The sequence below is a fragment of the Canis lupus genome, chromosome 20, assembly GCF_003254725.2.
Source record: "Canis lupus dingo isolate Sandy chromosome 20, ASM325472v2, whole genome shotgun sequence".
NCBI classification, from domain to species: domain Eukaryota; kingdom Metazoa; phylum Chordata; class Mammalia; order Carnivora; family Canidae; genus Canis; species Canis lupus.
In genome coordinates, this window is record NC_064262.1 from 45314462 (window position 1) to 45337604 (window position 23143).

Here is a 23143-nt window from a genome sequence, read left to right on the forward strand (position 1 = left end):
TTACTGTGGCTCTGTAATAAGCCTGAAAATCAGGTAGAGTAAGTCCTGTGACTTACCTTTTTAAAAAATGAGTTGGGGGTGGGGCACCTGGGTGGCTCAGTTGGTTAAAGCATCTGCCTTAACCAAAAAAAGCATGAGCTTTTGGTTAAAGTTCAGGTCATGATCCCAGGGTCCTGGGATCGAGTCTCCTGTTGGGCTCCCTACTCAAAAGGGAGCTTTCTTCTCCCTGTCCCTCTGTCTACTGCTCTCTTGCTGTGCTCTCTGTCAAATAAATAAATAAAACCTTAAAAAAGGAAGTACCCCTAGATACTTAAAATTTTTTGGTACTGCTGCAAATGGGATTTTTAAAAATTTTTCATTTTCCAATTATTGGCTATTATATAAGAATATATAGTATATAAAAATTCAATTGAGTTTTGTTTTTTTTTCAATTGAGTTTTGTATATTAATTTTTTTACCTGTGAATTTTTTTTTTAAGATTTTATTTATTTATTCATGAGAGACACAGAGAGAGAGGCAGAGACACAGGCAGAGGGAGAAGCAGGCTCCATGCAGGGAGCCCAATGTAGGATCTGATCCCGGGTCTCCAGGATCACACCCTGGGCTGAAGGCAGGCTCCAAACTGCTGAGCCACCTGGGGATCCCTGTGAACTTGTTAAATAACTGTATTAGTTCTAGTCGTCATCATAGATATAAATAATCATATCATCAAGGAGGAAGTTTTACTTCCTCCTTTCTAGTCTTTATACTTTTATTTATTTTTCTAGCCTCATTGTAATGACTATGACCTCCAGAGGAATGTTGAATAGAAGTGGTAAAAATGGACATCCTTGTCTTCTTTCCAATCTCAGGAGGAAATGATTCAGTCTTTCACATTAAGTAAAATATTACCTATAGCATTTTTGGAGATGGTTCTTACCAGTTTGAGGACATTCTCATTTACACCTACTTTGCTAAAAGTTTTGATGAATAGGTGTAGAATTTTGTCAGGTCTTTTCTGTATCCATTGAAATGGTCATATAATTTCACTATGCTTTAAATTTGTGTTTCTCAAAAATAAAATAAAATAAATTTGTGTTTCTCCTATTATGAGTGAGGCTGAGCATCTTTTTGTTTTTTTAAGATTTTTAAAAGATTTTATTTATTTATTCATGAGAGACACAGAAAGAGAGAGAGAGAGGCAGAGACACAAGAAGAGGGAGAAGCAGACCCCATGCAGGAGGCCCGATGTGGGACTGGATCCCGGGACTCCAGGATCATGCCCTGGGCCAAAGGCAGGCGCTAAAGCACTGAGCCACCCAGGTGTCCCATATTTTAAGATTTTTTTGAATTTATTTATTCATGAGAGACACAGAGGCAGAGACCCAGGCAGAGGGAGAAGCAAGCTCCTTGAGGGGAGCCCTATGTAGAACTTGATCTCAAGATCCCAGGATCACAACCTGAGCCAAAGGCAGACACTCAACCACTGAGCCACCTAGGTGCCCCTGTGGGTTTTTTGTTTTGTTTTGTTTTGTTTTGTTTGTTTTGTTTTAGGATTTATTTATTTGGGCAGCCCGGGTGGCTTAGCAGTTTAGCGCTGCCTTGAGCCCAGGTCGTGATCCTGGAGACCCGGGATCAAGTCCCACATCGGGCTCCCTGCATGGAGCCTGCTTCTCCCTCTGCCTGGGTCTCTGCCTCTGTGTGTGTGTGTGTGTGTGTGTGTGTGTGTGTGTGTGTGTCTATGAATAAATAAATAAAATCTTAAAAAAAAACAGATTTATTTATTTATTTGGAGGGGGGGAAGGAGAGAGAATCCAAGCAGACTCCATGCTGAGTATGGAGCCTGACACAGGGCTTGATCTCACAACCCTGAGATCATGACCTGAACTGAAATTAAGAGTCCAACCCTTAACTGACTTTGCCACCCAGGTGCCCCTCTTTTTCTGGGTTTAAGAATGATTTGCATTTCATTTTCTGTGACTTCTGGGTTCATATCCTGCTAAGTTAATGGGATTTTTTTACTGTTTTCTAGGAGGTGCTTGTGTAATAAAGATACTTGATCCACGATATGAGTTCACATTTGTTTCTAGTTTCATTTGTTTATTCTTTGACTGCATTTTGGGCTTTTTGCCAGCAGAAAATTTGGGATATTTACATCAGTAAAGTTTCCAATTTGTCCTTGAGCAAATTTTCTGGGCTCTACCTCCCTGAAACTTCCTGATGGAGCCTTCACATACTCCTCTCTGGAGCTGAGGGTGTCACCTTTGTCCTAACCCTGTTCCCTTCCTGTTCGTTCTCGAAATACCACAGTCACTATCACACTAGAGTTGTCAGGAGCCTAGAAAGTCATTGTCCTTCCTGAGGGCTGAGCCTCCATCTCAGGGCCAGGGATGGGAGTACCTTTCATTCTTCTCTGCTGAAGCCACCCAGGAAGTAAAAGAAAAATACTACAGCAAAGTCTCCATGCAGCATTTCCTGCCACTAGTCTGCTGTATCTCCCATTGCACCAAGGTCACACTCATATTTCTCCCTCCACCCACAAGGCCTCACTGATGCTTCTAATCAAGTCCCTGACACCCTGCCCTTCTCAGAAACACTGTGATCTGATCCAGTCACCTAACCTTCGCCTGGGCTCTTCCCTCTGCATGAACACTTCACACCTCCAGATCACTCTTTGGCTAATCTTACTTGTCCTTGGATTTCAGTATAATCAGTCATTTCCTCCAGGAAGACTCAGGGAACTCTTCTAGCAGCCTGGCCCCGAGGGCCACTAAAACAATTAATTATTGGGTTTGTTTGTTTTTTAAGATTTTATTTATTTATTTGGGAGAGAGAAAGCAAGAGAGAGTGAGCACTAGCCAGGTGAGGAGCAGAGGGAGAACCTGAGTCCCCACTGAGCAAGGGAGCCTGATGTGGGGCTCGATCCCAGAATTCTAGGATCATGACCTGAGCCAAAGGCAGAGACACTTAAAGGCGTGAACCACCCAGGCACCCTGGATGTTTTTTTTTTTTTTTTTAAGTTTATTTTTTTAAGTGATTTCTACACCCAGCATGGGACTAGAACTCACGACCTGGAGATCCAGAGTCACATGCTCTTCCAACTGAGGCAGCCAGGCCTCAGTCTTAGTTCAATATCATCTCCCCCACTAGACTGTCAGCTCCACCAGGCCGAGACTGGATCTGCTCTGTCTCCTGATGTATTTCCCAAAGTTCTCTGTGGGTGATTGAACTAAGGTCGACAAAATGCATATGTACCAAAGCCATTTTCATGCCAGGACATGTGATGATATTAGAGAGGTAAGAGAGCCCTCTAAAATCTATCCCCCAAACTCTACTTTCTGGGCTAAGGACCCTGGGTCAGGTCTCACCAGGATGGTGCCCAAGCCTCCTGCCTCCTCCACTCATGACAAAGTCAGGGGTATTAAATGGTCAGTCAGACCTGACCCTTGCCCCTCCCCTCCGGCTTCTTACCTCTTCCTGCCATTTCTACCTCGTCTCTGCTCAAACTGCTCATGTCACTCTGCCTCAGGGCCTTTGCACTTGCGGTTCCCTCCACTAGGAGAGTTCTTTCCTTGTCCTGCTTCAGATTCCAGCTCAATTAATCATGACCTCCGCACAGAGATCTCCCCATTGCCACACACCCACCCACCCCTGAGCCCCAGCCTGTGCCTGTCCCATCACCCTGCTTTTCTTTGTTATCCATAATTAGTGATTGTCTTCCTGACAGACCAGAAGATGAGGTGAGCCTGAAGCCTGAAGGCAGGCCTGGTCTGCCTGGTGTGCACTGTTTCTAGGCAGAGGGCATGGTGCACAAGAGGGGCCTGTTATTCCTCCTAGGGTCTCATGGGAGAACACCCTGAAGAAAAATTTGCCCTTTGTCTGGGGCAACTTTCCTGCCTCCTTCGTGGGTAAGTTCAGCCCAGTTTCCTTCTCTGGGTTGGAGAATTAGTTCTGCTAGATGCCCAACCCAGACATGCCACAGATAAGTAAACTGAGGCCCAAGGAGCTGGGACATTGCCAGGGCCACCCATGAGTGAGTCTGAAGCCTACTGAAAACCCCTCTTGACCGGGGCCCTACTCTGTGCTGTCGCTCCTCCCCTTAGGTCCAGGTTTTCCAGCACCCTGTCTGAAGAAGGCCACTGCTGTGGAGGCTTCTGGAACTTTCTGCCTCTCCCGCGCGGCTGGGCCCTCTCGCCTCCTCGTCCCCATCCCCCCACTTGGGCCATGACTTTCGGTAAGTGACAGCAGCTCAGGAAGCCAAGGGGCCCACACAGGAAGGAGCCGACTGGGACTTTCCTCCTGCCGCCTCCCGCCTCCTGGCTCTGCCCTCCTGTCCTTGGCCCAGGGGTCCCAGCTGCCAGGTAAGAGCTGGCGGGGCCACATGGCTCTGGGGTGGGGGTGGGGGGAGTGTGTGAATGGCGGTGGCTGGGGACAAAGGCAAGGCCTCGGAGGAAAGCTGCCAGACAGACAGACAAGAGCTGGGAGGGTTGGCCCTGTGGCTTCCAACAAAGTGCCCTTCGCTCCGGGCCTCGGCTTTTTCTGCATGAAATGAGACCTGAAATTCCCAGCTCCCTGGGCCAGAATGATTCTGTGTTTTGGGCCTGGAGCTTCTGATCCCTGGGGACACAGTTCCCAGCCTCCACCTTCCCAGGACCCAGGCCAGAACATAGAGTGACCAACCAACGGTAGGGGATGGGACTTTGGGTGTTGAAACGGACATTTTTTCTGTGTCCCAAACAACCCCTCTGGCTTTTTCTTTTTTTAACCTTCAATATTTAAAACAATATACATATCTTTATTTTAAACAAAAAACCACACACAGTGTGATTCCGTTTACATCAAAGTGCAAAGACCATGGTTAAGTTGACTATTAGAAATAAGACGGTGATCACCTCTGTGGGGAGTGACAGGGGCCCCACAGCTCCTAGGACTGGGAATGTTCCAATTCCTGGTCTGGTAAATGGGGGTGTCCCCAGGGAAATTTCCTCTTTCCCTCATGCCCTCCCTCCCCTCATAGGAACCACCAAACCACTGTGTCAAGGGACTTTCCTGTTTAGCTGACATTTGTCAAGGGCTTGCTAGGCATGTTGCCAAGGATTGTGCCAGTTAGTGAGGATATTTTTTTTTTAAGATTTTATTTATTTATTTATGAGAGACACAGAGAGAGAGAGAGGCAGAGACACAGGCAGAGGGAGAAGCAGGCTCCATGCAATGAGTTGGACTCGATCCCAAGTTTCAAGGATCACACCCTGGGCTGAAGTCGTATCTTTTTTATTCAAGTCAATGTAAGTGGGTCTTGTCCACCTACTACACGCCTTTCCCTGCTGGGTTCAAAGCCCATCCTTTCCTCTGCCTAGCCAGGAGTCCTGAGATCTGGGAATAAAGAGTGAGGGGCAGTTTCCTCCTGGGCCCATTGCAGAGAAGGCTGCTTGCTACAGGGGTCTAAACAGTGGGAGTGGTAAAGGGGACAGAGTTGGTGATGGTGGGTAGATAAGACACAGAGGTCCCTCTTGAACGAGTCATCAGTCTGCATCTTAAACACGCTGCAAGGCATACATTACATCAGCTGCAAAAGCTTCTAGCTCCAGCCCCAGAAGAGCTTGAGTTTCCTACACCCGCAGGAAGTGATGGGCCACCCCATCCCCTTTAACCCCCATATACACAAACCAGCATCCACTGGCTTCCTGGTCGGCAAATCTGCACATCTGTGGTTGATCGCTCATGCCTGCCTGGGGCAGGGGCTTTGCAGTAAGGTATATGAGGAGGCTGCAAATTGACTGGAGATGTCTGCCCTGGACACTGACAAGAATATGCACAAATTATGTGTGTTAACCATACGGAGGAGGAGGAGGAGGAGGAGGAGGAAGACGAGGAGGAGAAGAAGAAGAAGAGGAGAAATTGGGGGGCACCTGGGTGGCTCAGTAGTTGAGCATCTGCCTTTGGCTCAGGTTGTGATCCTGGGGTCCTGGGGTCAAGTCCCACATCAGGCTCCCTGCAGGGAACCTGCTTGTCCCTCTGCCTGTGTCTCTGCCTCTCTGTTTCTCATAAATAAATAGATAAAATCATAAAAAAAAAAAAAAAAAAAGGTTCCAGACCCCAGCATACCCTTATCTCCCTTATCTGGGGACTTTTGGCTCCTCACCCACCTTTCACACTCAGCTCCACTGTCTCTCTCTTTCTCTATCTCATTCTCTTTCTGTATGTCTCTGTTCCTCTCTCCTCCCTGTTTCACCAGCTTCAACACTACCTCACCCTGCAGCATCTCTGCCCCCCACACCCCTGGAAGCCTTGTGGTCTCTCTGGCTGGAACTGAGTGGATGCTTCTCTCTGTGTCCACACAGGCTACACCTATGGCACCTCCAAGCGAGGAGACGCCCCTGATCCCCCAGCGTTCCTGCAGCCTCTCGTCTTCAGAGGCTGGTGCCCTGCACGTGCTGCTGCCCCCTCGGGGCCCTGGACCCCCACAGCGCCTATCCTTCTCCTTTGGGGACCATTCAGCTGAAGAGCTCTGTGTCTGGGCTGCTAAGGCCAGTGGTGAGTGGGTCCCTGGAAGGCTGGGCCAAAGAAGGGGATAGGGCTGTGGGAGGCCCAGACTGGGAGCTGGAATAGCATTCAAGTGGAGTCAGCACTGGAGCTGGGGCTTTGAGGGATGAATAAGAGTTTGTAAATGGAGGAAGGTGCTGAGGGAAAGGCTGTGCAAAGACTTGGAGGCGCATGAGGGGAAATAGTTGGTCACTCCTTGAGGTAAAGTATACAGTGGAAGGAGCACTCTAGGGAGAGAGGCAGGGAGCCCCAGGAAGCATGTTGTATGTGGATTCTCTACTAAGGGCAATGGGAGGCCTGGAGTGTGTGTGAGCTGGGGTGGGTCACAGTGTGAGAACCAAAGGTGAGAAAGAGCCCTGTAGGGCTGCATGGGGGTTACATAACCATGGCAGCCCTGCAAGGGACAGATGGGGAGATTTAGGAGGGTGCTGATGCGGGCATCCCTTCAGGCATCCTGCCTGTGTACCACTCCCTCTTTGCTCTGGCCACGGAGGACCTGTCCTGCTGGTTCCCCCCAAGCCACATCTTCTCCGTGGAGGACTCGGGCACCCAAGTCCTGGTCTACAGGCTCCGGTAGGAAGCACATCACCCCTACTCCCACAGGCATGGGCTAAATGTTACCAAGAGGGGATGCCTTTTGTTGAGGGCAAGGGGAGTTTAAAACAACCACCATCCTACAACTTTGTCATCTCCCTGCACTTCCCGGTGTGCCCTAGGGAGGATGTGATCACAGGTGAAGAACTGAGGTCAGAGTGTGCGTTGCTTACCCAAGGTCACATAGCAAGTCAGTGGCACAACTTGGGTTCTGTGAAGTCTTGGCACGGTCTTCCACCCCTCCATACCTCTACTCCAGGTTCTCCCCTTCCCCAACAGCTTTTACTTCCCCAACTGGTTTGGGCTAGAGAAGTGCCACCGCTTCGGGCTACGAAAGGACTTGGCCAGTGCCATCCTTGACCTGCCAGTCCTGGAGCACCTCTTTGCCCAGGTAGGGGTCTGTCTGGGTCTTAGCCAGGGGGTGGGATCCACAGGGCAGCATCAGGGCGTGCAGCTGGGTGGCCTTGGCTGACCCTATCTGTGGCAGCCCAGGGCTGGGGGTCAGCCCAAGGGTGGGGGGTCTGTAGGGCAACATCAGAGCTCACGGTAGGGCTGTGGCCGGCCCCCAGCACCGAAATGACCTGGTGAGCGGCCGCTTCTCCGTGGGCCTCAGTCTCAAGGAGCAAGATGAATATCTCAGCCTGGCGGTGCTGGACCTGGCCCGGATGGCCCGCGAGCAGGCTCAGCAGCCGGAGGAGCTGCTGAAGACTGTCAGGTGAGGGCTTCCAGCCAGTGATTACCGGCGTCTACCTGGGGGTGAGCAAACGTGGCTCCACCAGGGCATCCCTAGAGCCCGGGCTCCCATGAAGCTCCTCACCTATAAGCCTGCAGAGTGTGTCCATGTGACCCAGGACCCCACCAACCCAACCCTAGCCCATGCCTCCCTCCTGCAGCTAAAGGCCTGTGTGTGTGTCCGTCTATCTTGTAGACCCCAATGGCCATGCCCCCACCCCGAGGTCCTTCCCCCATGTGTGTCATTGAGTGTCTCCGTGCCCCCCAACTGAGGCCACACTTCAGCCCAACTAAAATTCGGGTTTGTGTGTGTGTCCCCGTCCATACCTGTGGAGATCCCTCCCCACAGTGAGGACCCGCTACCCCCACTCGTAGCTACAAGGTCTGCCTGCCCCCCGACCTGCGCGACCTGATCCAGGGCCTGAGCTTCGTGACGCGGAAGCGCATCCGGAGGATGGTGCGCCGGGCCCTGCGCCGCGTGACCGCCTGCCAGGCTGACCGGCACTCGCTCATGGCCAAGTACATCATGGACCTGGAGAGGCTCGACCCGGCCAGGGCTGTCGAGACCTTCCTCGTGAGCTTCCCCGGGGCTGCTGGTGGTCAGGATGCGCAGGGGCTGCTCCGAGTGGCCGGTGACCGCGGCATCGCCTGGAGTCCCGGAGGACAGGAGGTGTGGGCGGCCGCTGGGCGGGGCTGAGCGAGGCGGGGGCGGGACCTAGAGCGAATGGGGTGGGCGTGGCTTGGGCGGGGCCAACTGAAGGTCGGGGGAGGAGTCAGGGCTGAGTGGGGGCGGGGCTCCCGCCTGGAGGTGGAGTGGAGCTAAGAGAGGGAGGGGCTCAGCGAGGGCACCTGCCGACCGATGGAGATGGCCTGTGTGTGTAAAGGGGATCCCTGGGTGGCTCAGCGGTTTAGCGCCGCCTTCTGCCCAGGGCGTGATCCTGGAGTCCCGGGATCGAGTCCCGCGTCGGGCTCCCTGAATGGAGTCTGCTTCTTCCTTTGCCTGTGTCTCTGCTCTTTCTCTCTCTTTAGCAGGGGTGCGGTGGGAGAACTGGGGATGCGCTGCGGGGGGGTGGTGGTGAGAAGGGCTGCCTTGACAGAAGGGGCGAGGCCGAGAGGGACCGGGCTTATGGCGTGGGATGGTGTGGTCCAGGCTTCGAGGAGGGACTGGACTCGGAGGGAAGGGACCGCCAGCTTCAGCCCTCCCCCTCATTCCCAGGCCCTCCAGCCCTTCTGCGACTTTCCAGAAATTGTGGACATCAGCATCAAGCAGGCTCCGCGTGCTGGCCCGGCCGGGGAGCACCGCCTGGTCACCGTCACCAAGACGGACAAGCAGATCCTGGTGGGTGCTGGCTCCTCTCCCCGCCCGCCTTATGCCGACCGCGGGGACGTGGCACCGTCGCCTTGGGGCCGCAGCGGCGCTGACGCGGATCCTCACAGGAGGCCGAGTTCCCGGGGCTGCCCGCCGCATTGTCCTTCGTGGCGCTCGTCGACGGATACTTCCGGCTGACCTCCGACTCCAGGCACTTCTTCTGCAAGGAGGTTGCGCCGCCGCGGCTGCTGGAGGAGGTGGCCGAGCAGTGCCACGGCCCCATCACGTAAGGGTCTGCCCCCCACCGCCCCGTGCCTGCCCTCGATGGCCAGAACTGGGTTCGAATCTTGACCACGCCCCTTCTCGGGCCTCAGTGTCCTGCCCTCCCAGGGGCCTTGCACAAGGGTCGAGTGCTGGAACAGCGCCTGGTACATGGTTGGCGCTCGAGGAGACTGGGCTTTCCTTTCCGCTGCCAGGCCAGCGGCTTCCCTCTCTGATTCCTCAGGGCTGCAGGGCCAGTCTTGGGGATATGATGGCACCGAAGTTCCACCTGCAGCGTCTTCTTTAATCCCCTAGTAGAAGCCGTGACTTTTGGCTCATTTTAAAAATAGGAAGGAGGGATCCCTGGGTGGCAGTGGTTTGGCGCCTGCCTTTGGCCCGGCGAGATCCTGGAGGCCCCGGGATCGAATCCCAAGTCGGGCTCCCGGTGCATGGAGCCTGCTTCTCCTTCTGCCTGTGTCTCTGCCTCTTTCTCTCTCTGTGTCTTTCATGAATGAATGAATAAAATCTTTTTTAAAAGTAAATAAAAATAGGAAGGAGACAGGGAATGTTAGCTGGTAAGGGTCCCCAGGCTTCAGAGGGATCAGGATTAGAACCCAAGTCTAGCTTGGGTTTCTCTGCCTCTATCTCTCTGTCTCTGTCTCTTCCTCTCACCTATCTCCACAGGCTGGATTTTGCCATCAACAAGCTCAAGACTGGGGGCTCACTTCCTGGCTCTTACGTTCTCCGCCGCAGTCCTCAAGATTTTGACAGCTTCCTTCTCACTGTCTGTGTCCAGGTCAGTCCACCAGTAGGAGCCAGGTGGCCAGGGAGGGCTTTCTGAAGGAGATGACATTTGAGCTGAGTCTTGCAAGATGAATTAATATTCGCTCCTTGAGGAAGGGAAGGGTAAAAGTATTCCCAGCGGAGGGAACAGCATATGTAAAGGCTTGGAGATTGGAATGAGCTTATGGCGCTCGATGAACATGGGGTGAAGGGAAGGTACTACCCACTTCCACTCAAGGACCACTCCTCCTTGCAGACCCCCTTGGGTCCTGATTACAAGGGCTGCCTGATCCGGTGTGACCCCACGGGAACCTTCTCCCTGGCTGGGCTTGGCCGTCCCCACAGCAGCCTTCGAGAACTCTTGACAGCTTGCTGGGATGGCGGGCTGCACATGGACGGAGCTGCATTGAACCTCACCTTCTGCTGCACCCCCAGACCCAAAGGTGAGCCCGCCCCTTCCGCTGAGCTGAACAATCAATCTGGGGTCGTGCCTTGTGTGGCAAGTGGCAGAAATTGCAGGTCAAGATGGGTTAGGGAAGAAAAGGTGATTTATTGGCTTGTGGAATGGATGCTATCTTCAGGCACGATGAGATCCAGTTGCAGCTGACCGGATCAGAGAGATGTCGCTGGCACTTAGTCTTTCTACATCTCTTGACTCATCCTTGGGTGAATTTCATTCTCAGACCAGCTCTTTGGGTGAGACAACTCCAAGGTGTGAGTTATTCAGAGTCTTCCAGAATCTCTAGCAGGACTGAGGTTACCCACAGGATTGCCTGCTTATTGGTGACTCACCCCCATTGGGGCTTCCTGGAGCCTCCTTGCAAATAAACTGTGTACCCTGGAGTCCTCACCTCAGGGTACACCTTTGGCTTCTCGGGGAGACCCCAAATTAAGGCAGGGAGTGAGCAAAACTTAGGGGACCTTCCACCTCTGATCTCTGTTTTTCTCCCTCCGTCCACTCCCCATAGAAAAGTCCAACCTGATTGTGGTGCGGAGGGGTTGCAACCCACCCACATCATCCCCTGTTCAGCCCCAATCCCAATGCCAGCTCAGTCAGATGACATTTCACAAGATCCCTGCTGACAGCCTGGAGTGGGTAAGTGGCCTCAGGAAATAGAGGAGGGACCTCAGTTGGGATCCAAATCCTGGATCTACATCTCATCCTATTTACATCTCTGCTGTACGGCCTCAAGCATGTGACATAGCCTCCTTGTGCCTCTGTTTCATTATCTGAAAAATGGGGCCAGGGCCGGGGACCAGGATCCCACCAGGAACCCCCTTACCAGCCTCTCCTGTTGCTCCCTCACCCTCCAGCATGAGAACCTGGGTCATGGGTCCTTCACCAAGATCTACCGGGGTTGTCGCCATGAGGTCGTGGATGGGGAGGCCCGGGAGACAGAGGTATTGCTCAAAGTGATGGATGCCAAGCACAAAAACTGCATGGAGGTAAGTGTGATGGGGACCAGGACTTTGGGGTCAGGACTGGCTGGGGAGAGTGTTGTGGATTTAGAGAAGTTTAAAAACACACAGGTCTTAAAACAACAGAAATGTAGCTGTAGTTTTTCCAAACCATGACATGCAAAAGAATCAGGGAATTTAGATGCAAACAGAAAGAGTACACCAAACAGAAGAAACAGCCAGCGCAAAGGTCCTGTTTAAGGAACAGTGAGGAGAAATAAATAAAAATTAAAAAAAAAAAAAAAGGGATCCCTGGGTGGTGCAGCGGTTTAGCGCCTGCCTTTGGCCCAGGGCGCGATCCTGGAGACCCTGGATCGAATCCCACGTCGGGCTCCAGGTGCATGGAGCCTGCTTCTCCCTCTGCCTATGTCTCTGCCTCTCTCTCTCTCTCTGTGTGTGTGTGACTATCATAAATAAATAAAAATTTAAAAAAAAAAAAGGAACAGTGAGGAGGGGTCGTCTGGCTGGCTCAGTTGAAAGAGCATGTGATTCTTTTTTTTTTTTTTTAAGATTTTATTTATTTATTCATGAGAGAAACACAGAGAGAAGCAGAGACATAGGCTGAAGGAGAAGCAGGCTCCCCATCGGGAGCCTGGTGCAGGACTTGATCCCAGGACCCTGGGATCACAACCCAAGCCAAAGGTGACACTCAACCACTGACCCACCCAGGTGCCTGAGCATGTGACTCTTGATCTCAGGGTTATGAGTTCAAGCCCCACAGTGGGTGCAGAGATTCCTTAAATAAATAAAACTTTAGGGCAACCCGGGTGGCTCAGCGGTTTGGCACCTGCCTTCAGCCCAGGGTGTGATCATGGAAACCCAGGATCGAGTCCCACATCGGGCTTCCTGCATGGAGCCTGCTTCTCCCTCTGCCTGTGTCTGTGCCTCTGTCTCTCTCTCTCTCTGTGTCTCTTTCATGAATAAATAAAGAAAATCTTAAAAAATAATAATAATAAAATAAAAATAAATAAATAAATAAATAAATAAATAAATAAATAAATAAATAAATAAATCTTTTTAAAAAAGTGAAGGAGGACCAGTGGGCTGGAGAGGAGTAAGCCAAGGAGAAGAGGGAAGTGATGCTAGAGCACCAGCAGGGGCTGGGCCATCCTAAGAAGGCTTGAGCCCTCCTTGAACCTCAAATCTCCCCTTTCTGTGTAAGAGACCCAAAGTAGTTACAATGGGGACTTCATTCGAAAATCATGATTCAGAGTCCTGTGTATACGAGTGGGTGGACTCCAAGGTCAAAGGCTTGTGGTGAGGTGTCCCCAGAGGCAGATTTGTGAGCAGCATGTTTGGAATGCTTGGTTTAATCTTAGAGTGGGAGGAACCCGTGGACCTTTTCTTCCCCTTCTCCTCTCCTCAGTCATTTCTGGAAGCAGCGAGTTTGATGAGCCAAGTGTCATACCAGCATCTCGTGTTGCTCCATGGCGTGTGCATGGCTGGAGACAGTGAGAGACTACCCTCGCCCCGACCCCGGCCCTTCCTCACTGAGACCCTCTATGGCAGCATTAGCGATACAGATCCAGAGCCTGCCCTAGCTGGGGCCCTGTGTCCCCCAGGGTCCATCACCCTGGACCTGTGTCCTTCACTGGTCACTCTTGGGGAAGCAGCTCTAGGCTTCCACCAATACCCAGTCCCTCAAAATGATCTCAAGTCAGACAAGCCTGGGTTCCGATCTCACCTCACAGTATAGCCTGTCTACAGCTTTGCAAGGGCCAAGTTACCTCTCCAAGGTTCAGTGCCACCAGATCAGTTCAGCAGCTATTTATCGGTGCCCAGGATGTGCCAGGAGCTGGACACACAGCGTGGAATATGACAGGCTGGGGAGGGTGATAAATGATCATGTGCGATGGGGCAGCACAGGGCACTGCAGATGGTCGGAGGCCACTAGCCCAGCTTGGAGGTTAGGCAATGATCCTGAGTAGGCAAAGACAAGTTCTAAGCAGAGAAGGCAAAGATAAGTAGGAATTAGAGAAGAGGAGGAGGAGGGATGTTCCCGACAGAACATGCAAAGGGCTGGAAGTGAGATGCGAAGAGAGCTTAGGGCCTTCCAGGGATTTCTGGCCAATAGTTCCCATATGAGAAGTGAGGAGGGGGAGGAGAAGTGAGTAAGGTCAGGATGAGGGAACAGTCACAACTGAGAGTACCAGGCCCTCCCTGCCCTGAGGGTGGAGTGGGGCAGGGCCTGTTCAAGACAAATGCAGTCCTGCCTCCCAGCCCTGTCTCCTCCCCACCTCGCTGCCACCAGGTATCATGGTGCAGGAATTTGTACACCTGGGAGCGCTGGACACATACCTGCGCAAGTCTGGCCACCTGGTGCCAGCCAGCTGGAAGCTGCAGGTGATCAAACAGCTGGCATATGCCCTCAACTACCTGGTGAGTGCTCCTTCACTGCACAGAATGGAGGGGGAATTGAGAGTGAGTGGGCTCTGTGGTATGGATAAGAGTTTGGCAGGAATGCAAGGGGAAGGCATCTTAGACTGAGGGAAAAGCATATGTACATGCTCAGAGATGTAGGGTGCAGGAGAAGGGGACGGCTGGTCATTGGTGGATTTCAGGGGAGTCGTGAGCAATGAGGTCAGGCATGGGGAAGGCTTTCCAGGAGAGGAAATATGGGAGCTGGGCCTCAAAGGTTGAACAGAAGCTTCAAGAGGAGAAAATAAGAAGGGTCTCTCAGGTTGAGGACACAGCCTAGGCAAAGGACTGCTGCTTAGAAGATGTGTTGCATGTCCTGGGATGCATCTGGCAGTTCAGCTGACAGGAGACCAGGGTAGGGGTGTGGAAGAGAGAATGTCATAGAAGAGTGAGCAAGTATCTCAAAGGGCCTTGAGCACTAGGCTCAGGACCTCTGGCTACCCCATTGCCTTTAGGGTGGGTTTGAGAAGGGGAGGGACTCAGGTCAGCGTAGGGGGTGGCCAAGAGGAGGCAATACAGGTTGCCGGTAGACTAGAGGGTGGTCTAGGAGTATGGTCTGAGCAGCACCAGGTGTGCTTTGAAGGCTGTGTAGTAGTTTTCCAGCCAGAGTATTCATTCATCAAACCCTGGTATTCTTTATGCCTGGCCCACCCAGGAAGACAAAGGCCTCCTCCATGGCAATGTCTCAGCCCGGAAGGTCCTCCTGGCTCGGGAGGGGGCCGATGGGAACCTGCCCTTCATCAAGCTGAGTGACCCTGGTGTCAGCCCCACTGTGCTAAGCCTGGAGAGTACGTACAGAAGGGTGGAGACGGAGGGGCCTAATGGTGCAGAGGAGCAGATCCTGATCCCAGCCCCACTCCCCAGTGCTCACTGACAGGATCCCCTGGGTGGCCCCTGAGTGTTTCCAGGAGGCCCGAACACTTGGCTTGGAAGCTGACAAGTGGGGTTTTGGTGCCACAGTCTGGGAAGTGTTCAGCGGGATCCCGATGCCCATCAGCACCCTGGATCCAGCCAAGGTCGGAACACCAGCACTGGCCTCTTGAATGCCCATTTGGTATAAGGGTTGAATGGCCTGAGGTCCAGCTTGGGGAAAATGGGCTGGTCTGGGGGGGGGGGGGGGGCTCCTGAAGGTGTACCGGGAGTGACCAGCCACTCTTCTCAACTTCAGAAGCTCCAGTTTTATGAGGAACGGCAGCAGCTGCCTGCTCCGAAGTGGATGGAGCTGGCTGTCCTGATCCAACAGTGCATGGCCTATGAGCCAGGCCAGAGGCCCTCCTTCCGTGCCATCATCCGTGACCTGAACAGCCTCATCACTTCAGGTGCCCACTGGGCCCAGCAGGGCAGGCAGGGCTGGCATATTATATTAGGCACAGAGGGGGGAAAATGAAATTTGCATGCAGAGCTGGCCCTGTGTGCTTGGCAGGATTGGAGTGGTTGGTGACTGTAGCAATCAGCATGAGCCTCAACTGCTGCTGTAACAAACAGACCCTCTCAGCTCAAGGCTGAATGTGACGGATATTTACTTTTCATTCAATGGGGGTGTCCAGGTCAACAGGCACCTCTCCCTTTGTGGCTCCCCACATCCCATGTCCTCAGTCCCTGTTGCATCCTCTGCAGACAAGAGAGAGGCTGTGGAGGGTCTCATGCTAGGTTTCCATGGGCCAGGCCTGAAAGAAACCCAGGACTTCTCCCCTGTCAGCCTGAGCTCAATCATGTGTCACACTTCACAGCAGTGGAGTCTGGAAAATGCCTTCTGTCTCCAAAACCATGTGTAGGTTGCACAGCATACAGAAGGGGTTTGCCTTTGCCCAGCTGGCATCTTTTTCCAGCCCCCCACAAAATACCCTTAGGCTTGCAGTGGCCCTGTCATAATACTCGGAAAAAGTAAGCATGCAGTTCGAAGAAGTCCCATAGCAAGTCAGCTTAGGAGGGGGACCCAGGGCCCAATAATAAGGGTCACTTACTATCTGTGCCCCACAGATTATGAGCTTCTCTCAGATCCCACACCTGGTGCCTTGGCACCCCGCGATGGGCTGTGGAACGGTGCCCAGCTCTATGCCTACCAGGACCCTACCATTTTTGAGGAGAGACACCTCAAGTACATCTCACAGCTGGGCAAGGTGAGGTGGGCTGGGCTGGGGTGGGGTGGGCGGGGAAGCACCCATGCACATGTATACCAGCCCTCCTGTCCCCCAGGGCAACTTTGGGAGCGTGGAACTGTGCCGCTATGACCCACTGGGTGACAACACGGGCGCCCTAGTGGCTGTGAAGCAGCTGCAGCACAGCGGGCCAGACCAGCAGAGGGACTTCCAGAGGGAGATCCAGATCCTCAAAGCCCTCCACAGCGACTTCATTGTCAAGTACCGCGGAGTCAGCTATGGCCCAGGTGAGCCACTTCCCAAACGGGTGCTCTTCAAATCACACACCCTTGTCCTCCTGCAGGAACATTTTAGAGTGGTTTGGGAACACCAGGAGGGGCTATTGGCTCGCTTGTTTATCCAAATTTGGATCACCTGGGGTTCGAATTCCTGCTCAAACCCTTGGTAGCTGGGAGACCTTGGGCTGGCGATTTAACCTCTCTGAGAGTCCATTTCCACATCTGAAAAATGGGGTCACTATCAGGTTTAAATGAATCCATGGATATTGTAGAAATTACTCAACGGCCATTGGCAATAGGTGTCACTATAGCTGTTGTCATTTTACAGAAAGCATTGGGAGGCTGGGAGGGCCCCAGGGTGGCACTCTGAACGGAGAGAAAGAACCGGGAGGGGCAGTAGACAGAGTTGGGTCCTGCGGGGCCTCCTCCAGCCTCCCCTCGCTTCCCCTAGGCCGCCAGAGCCTGCGGCTGGTGATGGAGTACCTGCCCAGCGGCTGCCTGCGCGACTTCCTGCAGCGGCACCGCGCGCGCCTCGACGCCGGCCGCCTGCTCCTCTACGCCTCGCAGATCTGCAAGGTGCGGGGCTCGCCCCGGGACCGGGGGGCTGAGGTGGCCGAGTCTGGGCAGGGATCTGCGTGGGGTCGCGGGGAAGGCTGAGGGTTGAAGTTTGGTCAGGTTGGAGGAGCAGTTGAGTTAGGGCTAAGGTCGAGACTGGAGGGCAGGCTGGGTCCAGGGCAGGGTTAGACTTGGGGTCTGGAATGGGTTTGGGTTGGATTCCAGGTCAGGCTTGGGGCCCCTGAGGGTTATGCTGGAGTCTGTACCTCCTGCTCAATTGCAGGGCATGGAGTACCTGGGCTCCTGCCGCTGCGTGCACCGCGACCTGGCAGCCCGCAACATCCTGGTGGAGAGCGAGACGCACGTCAAGATCGCCGACTTTGGCCTCGCCAAGCTGCTGCCCCTCGACAAAGACTACTACGTGGTCCGCGGGCCCGGCCAGAACCCCATCTTCTGGTGTGGACCCCTCCCCACTACCCTGGCGGCTACTTCGCGCTCACCCTGGTGGGCCCGCCATGGCCCCGCCCTCCCTCAGTCCTGACCCCTCCCCCTAGCGTGATGGCCCCGCCCCTGCCCCTACAGCTGCGGCCCCGTCCTGACCCCGCCCAGGCCCCCCACTTCTCCTCACTACCCAGACCCCTCCTCTGCCTTCAGTGTCCTGGGGCCGCCCGGCCCCGCCCCTCCCACGGCCCTAGCCCCTTCCGTCACCTACCAGCTACGGTCCTTCCCCGCAGCCTGGTCCCACCCCGCCCCGCCCCCCGATTCTGGCCCCGCCCCCTAGCCCCCGGCCCCGCCCTGACCCCGCCCAGGCCCTCCTAAGGTTGGCGAATACCCCATCCCACCGGCAGGGAAACAAACCCTGACCCCGGAGCTGGGACCGACCTTCTCACAGCCCCCACCTACAACTGACCGGCTCCCCCAGCCCAAGGCTGTCCCCTTTCCCGTCCTCTCGCATCCCAAGAATTCCTTGTCCCCTGCAGGTACTCCCCAGAGTCCCTCTCTGACAACATCTTCTCGTGCCAGTCGGACGTCTGGAGCTTCGGGGTTGTCCTGTACGAGCTTTTCACCTATGGCAACAAGAGTTGCAGCCCCTCAGCCGTGAGTCAGCACCCCTGCATCCCCAGGACCCTCCTCTCCCCAACCCCTTCCGGGCCAATCCCTGGCCTGTTTGTACCCGAGTGCCTCTTTCCTCAGTGTTACCTGTTCCCAGCATCATATAGGCCCTCCATAGTGGGGAGAACCTCTCTTCACTAAGGCCGACTCCCACCACAAGGCAGCCCAGTCCCCCTCCAGCACAGATGACTCCTGCTCCCCCCTTAGGGATGGCCCCTCTCCCCATCACGGGTGGTTCTCTCCTGCCCTTCCCTAGGGCTGCCCCCTGCCCCTCCCCAATCACTTGCAGCCCCTTCTCCCTCCTTCACGGATGGCTTCTCCCCCACTGAGGGTGCTCCCTCCTGACCCCAGGAGTTCCTGAGGATAATGGGATGTGAGCGAGATGTCCCGGCCCTCTGCCGCCTGGTGGAGCTGCTGGCTGAGGGCCAGAGGCTGCCCGCGCCTCCTGCCTGCCCTGGTGAGGTGAGCACTGGAGGGCTTGCCTCAGTTTCCCACTCTGGATTTTTTCTGGGTGAGCCAGCTGGCCTCTTGGGTCTCCCCAGCCACCACTGATGGCTTTTGATTGAGAGCATACTCTGGGGCATGAAGCCAAAGAGGATTCTGGCTTCTACTTTGCTGTTCTCACAAACTCTTTCAGATCCTCAGTTTACCCATCTCCAAAATGGGAATAACAATGCTTTATGGGGTGGGGGAAGATCAGACAAGTTACCACCTTTCTCCAACGCTCAGCTTAGAGTCCAGCGCACTGTCAACACTCCATAAATGTTAACGACTCTTACGGTTTATCGTAACAACTTTTGTGGAAGTGTCTGACATGAGGTTGGTCATTCATAAAGTGAAATGCCCAAGGATGCCCGGGTGGCTCAGTCATTTAAGTGACTGACTCTTGGTTTCCGTTCTGGTCATGATCTCAGGGTTGTGAGATCAAGGCCCACGTTGGGCTCTCCACTGGGTAAGGAGTTTGCTTGAGATTCTTTCTCCCTCCCTCTTCTCCCTCATGCTCCTCCCCCAATGCACAGGCTCCCTTTCTCATAAATAAATAAATAAATAAATAAATAAATAAATAAACAAAATCTTTAAAAATAAATAAATTTATCTGCCCAGGTCACAGATGTTTATTGAGTGCTGTGTGCCAGGCTCTGTGCTGGGTGCTGGGGACCCAGCAGGGGACAGAACAGATACTACCCTGTTCTCCTAGTAATCAGCAGAGGCTAACAAGAGCATTCTGGTGGTTATCAGTGTTTGGAAAGAGTTGAACAGGGGTTGATGAGGCGGTGTGGTGTGGTGGTGGTCAGGGAGGGCCTCTGAGAGGGGGTGATCCTGAAGGAGGAAGAGGAGCCCACCCCTGGGAAAAGGTGGGAGAGGGCATTCTTCAGTGGTGGACAGAACATGTGCAAAGGCCCTGAGGTGGGAATGAGTTTGATGCATTTATTTTTTTAAAAGATTTTTACTTATTTATTCATGAGGGACAGAGAAAGAGAGGCAGAGACACAGGCAGAGGGAGAAGCAGGCTCCATGCAGGAAGCCTGATCTGGGATTCGATCCTGGGACTCTGGGACCATGCCCTGGGCCAAAGGCAGGTGCTAAACCGCTGAGCCACCCATGCATCCCCATTTTGATGCATTTAAATAATGAGATTGGGGCAGATGTGGCTGCAGGGAACAAGAAAGGAGGTGATGGAAGGAGGTAAGGGAGGGGATGAGATTTTGTTCTAAGACATGTAGGGAGCTATGGCAGGCTTTGGAGCAGAGGAGGGGATGGAGTCTAATTTATATTTTAAAGCTGTGACTAGGGGACGTCTGGGAAGCTCAGTGGTTGAGCATCTGCCTTCAGCTCAGGACATGATCCCAAGATCTGGGATCGAGTCCCACATCAGGCTCCTTGCAGGGAGCCTGCTTCTCCCTCTGCCTATGTTTCTGTCTCTGTGTGTGTGTGTCTCTCATGAATAAATAAATAAAATCTTTAAAAAATAAAAATAAATAAAGCTGTGACTAGGAGTTATGCTCACATGTGATCCTGTTGTCTCCTCCTGCCCCCTCAGGTTCACGAGCTCATGAAGCTGTGCTGGGCCCCCAGCCCGAAAGACCGGCCAACATTCAGTGCCCTGGGCCCCCAGCTGGATGCACTCTGGCGTGGAGTAGCATAGTGTGAGACTCAGCCTTCTCTGCTTGTCTGGAAGGAGAAACCCACTCACTCCATTTTTATATCTCCTGCGCACATACCCCTGGGTTCTGGTCTCTGTGGACTGGCTATGTGACCTTGGGCAGGAAGTTGCTCCTCTCTGGGCTTCCTGCTCTACAGACTCCCCACCCCACCCCTGGGGGGAAGCTGACATTGCATTTGGGGGGCCATCCCTGGCTTGTGAGGCAACAAGAGTCCTGTGGCCTTAGGAACGAACGTGTAGATTTTCAAGATGAATGCGTTGTCCCCAGAATTGAGGAAACAAATTTAAGTCCCTCCCATCTTCCTATCCTCTTAGGGTTGGCTCTGAGCTTCCTGTCTCAGTGAAGACGTTGCATAGCTTTAAATATATGCTCTCAGGCTTCTGTCCTCCCCATCCCTCTTTTGCTGGAGGAAGCCACAGACAAGAGCAGCTTGCCCTGGCTGGAAATTGACTTTCTGGGGGAGCCTGTATGACTTTTTGGGATCATGTGAGGGTCCAGGAGACGCTGGGGTCCTGGTCTACCCTAACTGTACCAGATCGTCCCCGGGCTTCAGTTTGCCCCTCTGTCTGGACCAGAGGGTCACATGATTGATGACACTGGAGACTTACAGGAGCTTTTCAGCAGTTGCGGGAAGGAAAGGTCTTCTTGGCAGAGGGAGCAGTGAGGTGAGAGTGAGAAGGCTCAGAGTACAGAAGTTAAGAACCCAGGTGTTGGAACCCATGGTTCTGCGTCTTATTTGCTGTGGGATGGTGGGCAAGTTGCCTCCCCTACGGGGTCTCAGTTCTATCCCCTGTACAATGGGCAGATAAATGGTGTTGGTGCCTTGCTGTACACAGTCAGCTTCTGGAGTTTGTGAGAAGGCATCTGGCACAGGTTAAGCCCCCCCCCCCCCCATTCCTCGCCTGCCTGCAGGCTTTTCTGCCACTTTCACCCCTTGGAAAACTCTTATTTATCATTCAAAACCCCAGCTATCACCTCCCTGTAGGCTTCCTTGTAATGCTTACTCACCAGCCGTGTACTTCCCTCCAACCCTAGGGCTGGGGTGTCTGTCTAGATCCACCTCCTCCGACCTGGAGGCTCCCTGGGGGCTGGGCTGGAAAGGGCACAGAACATTTGTTGAATGAATAAAGTTCTGTGCAAAGAATGGTATGTTGCTGGATTTGGGTGATGGGGAATTTATGCCCCCCCCCCCCCCCCGCTGTGAGTTGGGGAGGAATGTGGTTAGGGCTGGTGTTGGGGGGGGGGATGGAGACCCCCTGGGGGCCACAATGGAAGCCTCAGGGCTGGCTGGGGGAGGAGAGACAGCAGGATGGGGCATGGGCTGGGATCCTGGAGGACAGAAGCCCTCCCCCCAGCTCCAGCTGCTGGCCTTGGCTCTGGGAACTGATTACAGGCTCTGGGCGGGTGGAAGGAACAGGCTGCTCTGGGGGGAGGCCAAGGGCAAGGTTGGGTTGGGAGACTGGGTCCAACACTAGTGGGGAACAAGCAAGTCTCCCTTAGGACTGCTGGACAGATATGAGGAGTAACAGAAAGACACAGTGGAGGAGGAGGCAGTCCTCTCTCTCTGTCTCTCTCTGTCTCTCTGGCCTACCCTCTTAGCCCAGAGAAAGCCACCTGCTTTGGTGAAAAGCAGGAGGGGGCTGGTCTGGGCTCAAGCAAGACAGGGTTTTCAGCTCAGGCCTTCCCTTGCCTTGGATGGAGTATCCTGCCTTCCCTCTGCTCCTTTCCCTCCTCAGTAAACCGAGGTCATAATGAGCAAATGCAGCCAACTTCATTCTGGGCCCTCCAGTCCCTGCCCCACCCAAAGAGACCGATATGGAAGAGACAGAGCCAGCCAACAGCCCCAGCCTGCTGTGACCATGGACAAGTGTGGTGACCAGCCCCACCACCCCCAGCCTCAGTTTCTTTACTTATACAGGAATAAGGACAACAATCTTCTGATTGTCCCTGCTCTCAGTTGGCTGGATGCCCGACCACCACCCTGCAAAATTATTCTATTTATCTAGTTCACCTCTCTAAAATAGTTGTTGTTTTTAAAAAGACTCCTCAGCCAGTGCTCCCCCTAGGGGAGGCACACCCAGGGCCCTGGCCCAGGCAGAGAGAGACCTTCACTGTTTTGTGGCGCTCTCAGCTATTAATAAACAGTGTTGAGGTTAAAACCATCTTTGTGGTTCTTATTATGATTGCTAGATCCCCTTTAGCACCACCCATCAGGAAACTGAAAAAGTAAAGGTTTATTACTCACAAGACCTCAGAGTCACACAGCGGACCTAGGGCTACACAGTGAGGTCATGCATAGAAACAGAGACCAATTCTGGCTTGGGGCTCTGCTTTTATTGGGGACTAGGGCGGGGGGCCTACAGTTTCCCCAGCTTACTCTTTATTGGTAGATTTAAGTCCTAGAATGGGGGCACCTAGAGCTGGGGGCACCTGGTGGCTCAGTGGTTGAGTATCTGCCTTCAGCTTAGGTCTTGATCCCAGGATCCTGGGATTGAGTCCTGCATCGGACTCCCTGCAGGGGCCTACTTCTTCCTCTGCCTATGTCTCTGCCCCTCTCTATGTCTCTCATGAATAAATAAAATCTTAAAAGAAAAAAAAAGTCATAGAGCAGGAATTTAATGTTTTGAGCTGAGGGCGCACAACTCTCTTCCCTCTACAGCTACCGGGGACTCCTCCCTGCGGTCACATCAGGCACTGGCTCAGCACGGTCAGGCTGCTTGAACCAAAGCCCCAGCAGCTTCAACACTGACACTCACTTCTCACAGCCCTGGAGGCTGGAAGTCAGGGTGCCAGCACAGTCGGGGTCTGCTGAGGATACCTCCTGGCTTGCAGCTGGCTGTCTTCTGGCCAGGTCCT

At 53.5% G+C, this 23143-nt stretch overlaps 1 protein-coding gene across 3 annotated transcripts; it reads left to right on the forward strand.

The window, feature by feature from the left end:
• Positions 1 to 4184: 4184 nt before the first annotated feature.
• On the forward strand, positions 4185 to 21431 carry JAK3 (Janus kinase 3). Of its 3 annotated transcripts, XM_025458006.2 has the most exons (24): positions 4185 to 4340; positions 6321 to 6513; positions 6972 to 7095; positions 7396 to 7507; positions 7686 to 7831; positions 8224 to 8518; positions 9065 to 9187; positions 9286 to 9443; positions 10103 to 10214; positions 10458 to 10644; positions 11170 to 11297; positions 11516 to 11647; positions 13026 to 13110; positions 13911 to 14038; positions 14733 to 14865; positions 14942 to 15093; positions 15246 to 15396; positions 16058 to 16197; positions 16274 to 16463; positions 16906 to 17030; positions 17293 to 17465; positions 17990 to 18107; positions 18474 to 18584; positions 20164 to 21431. In XM_025458006.2, exons 2-24 carry the CDS (start codon positions 6330 to 6332, stop codon positions 20266 to 20268), a joined length of 3312 nt encoding a protein of 1103 aa, XP_025313791.1. In that variant the 5' UTR covers positions 4185 to 4340; positions 6321 to 6329; the 3' UTR covers positions 20269 to 21431. The 3 variants fall into 3 exon arrangements, with proteins under 3 accessions (XP_025313791.1, XP_025313792.1, XP_035558472.1); XM_025458007.2 differs by lacking the exon at positions 18474 to 18584; XM_035702579.2 differs by lacking the exons at positions 4185 to 4340; positions 6321 to 6513; positions 6972 to 7095 and having other exon boundaries at positions 7405 to 7507; positions 7730 to 7831.
• Positions 21432 to 23143: the final 1712 nt, after the last annotated feature.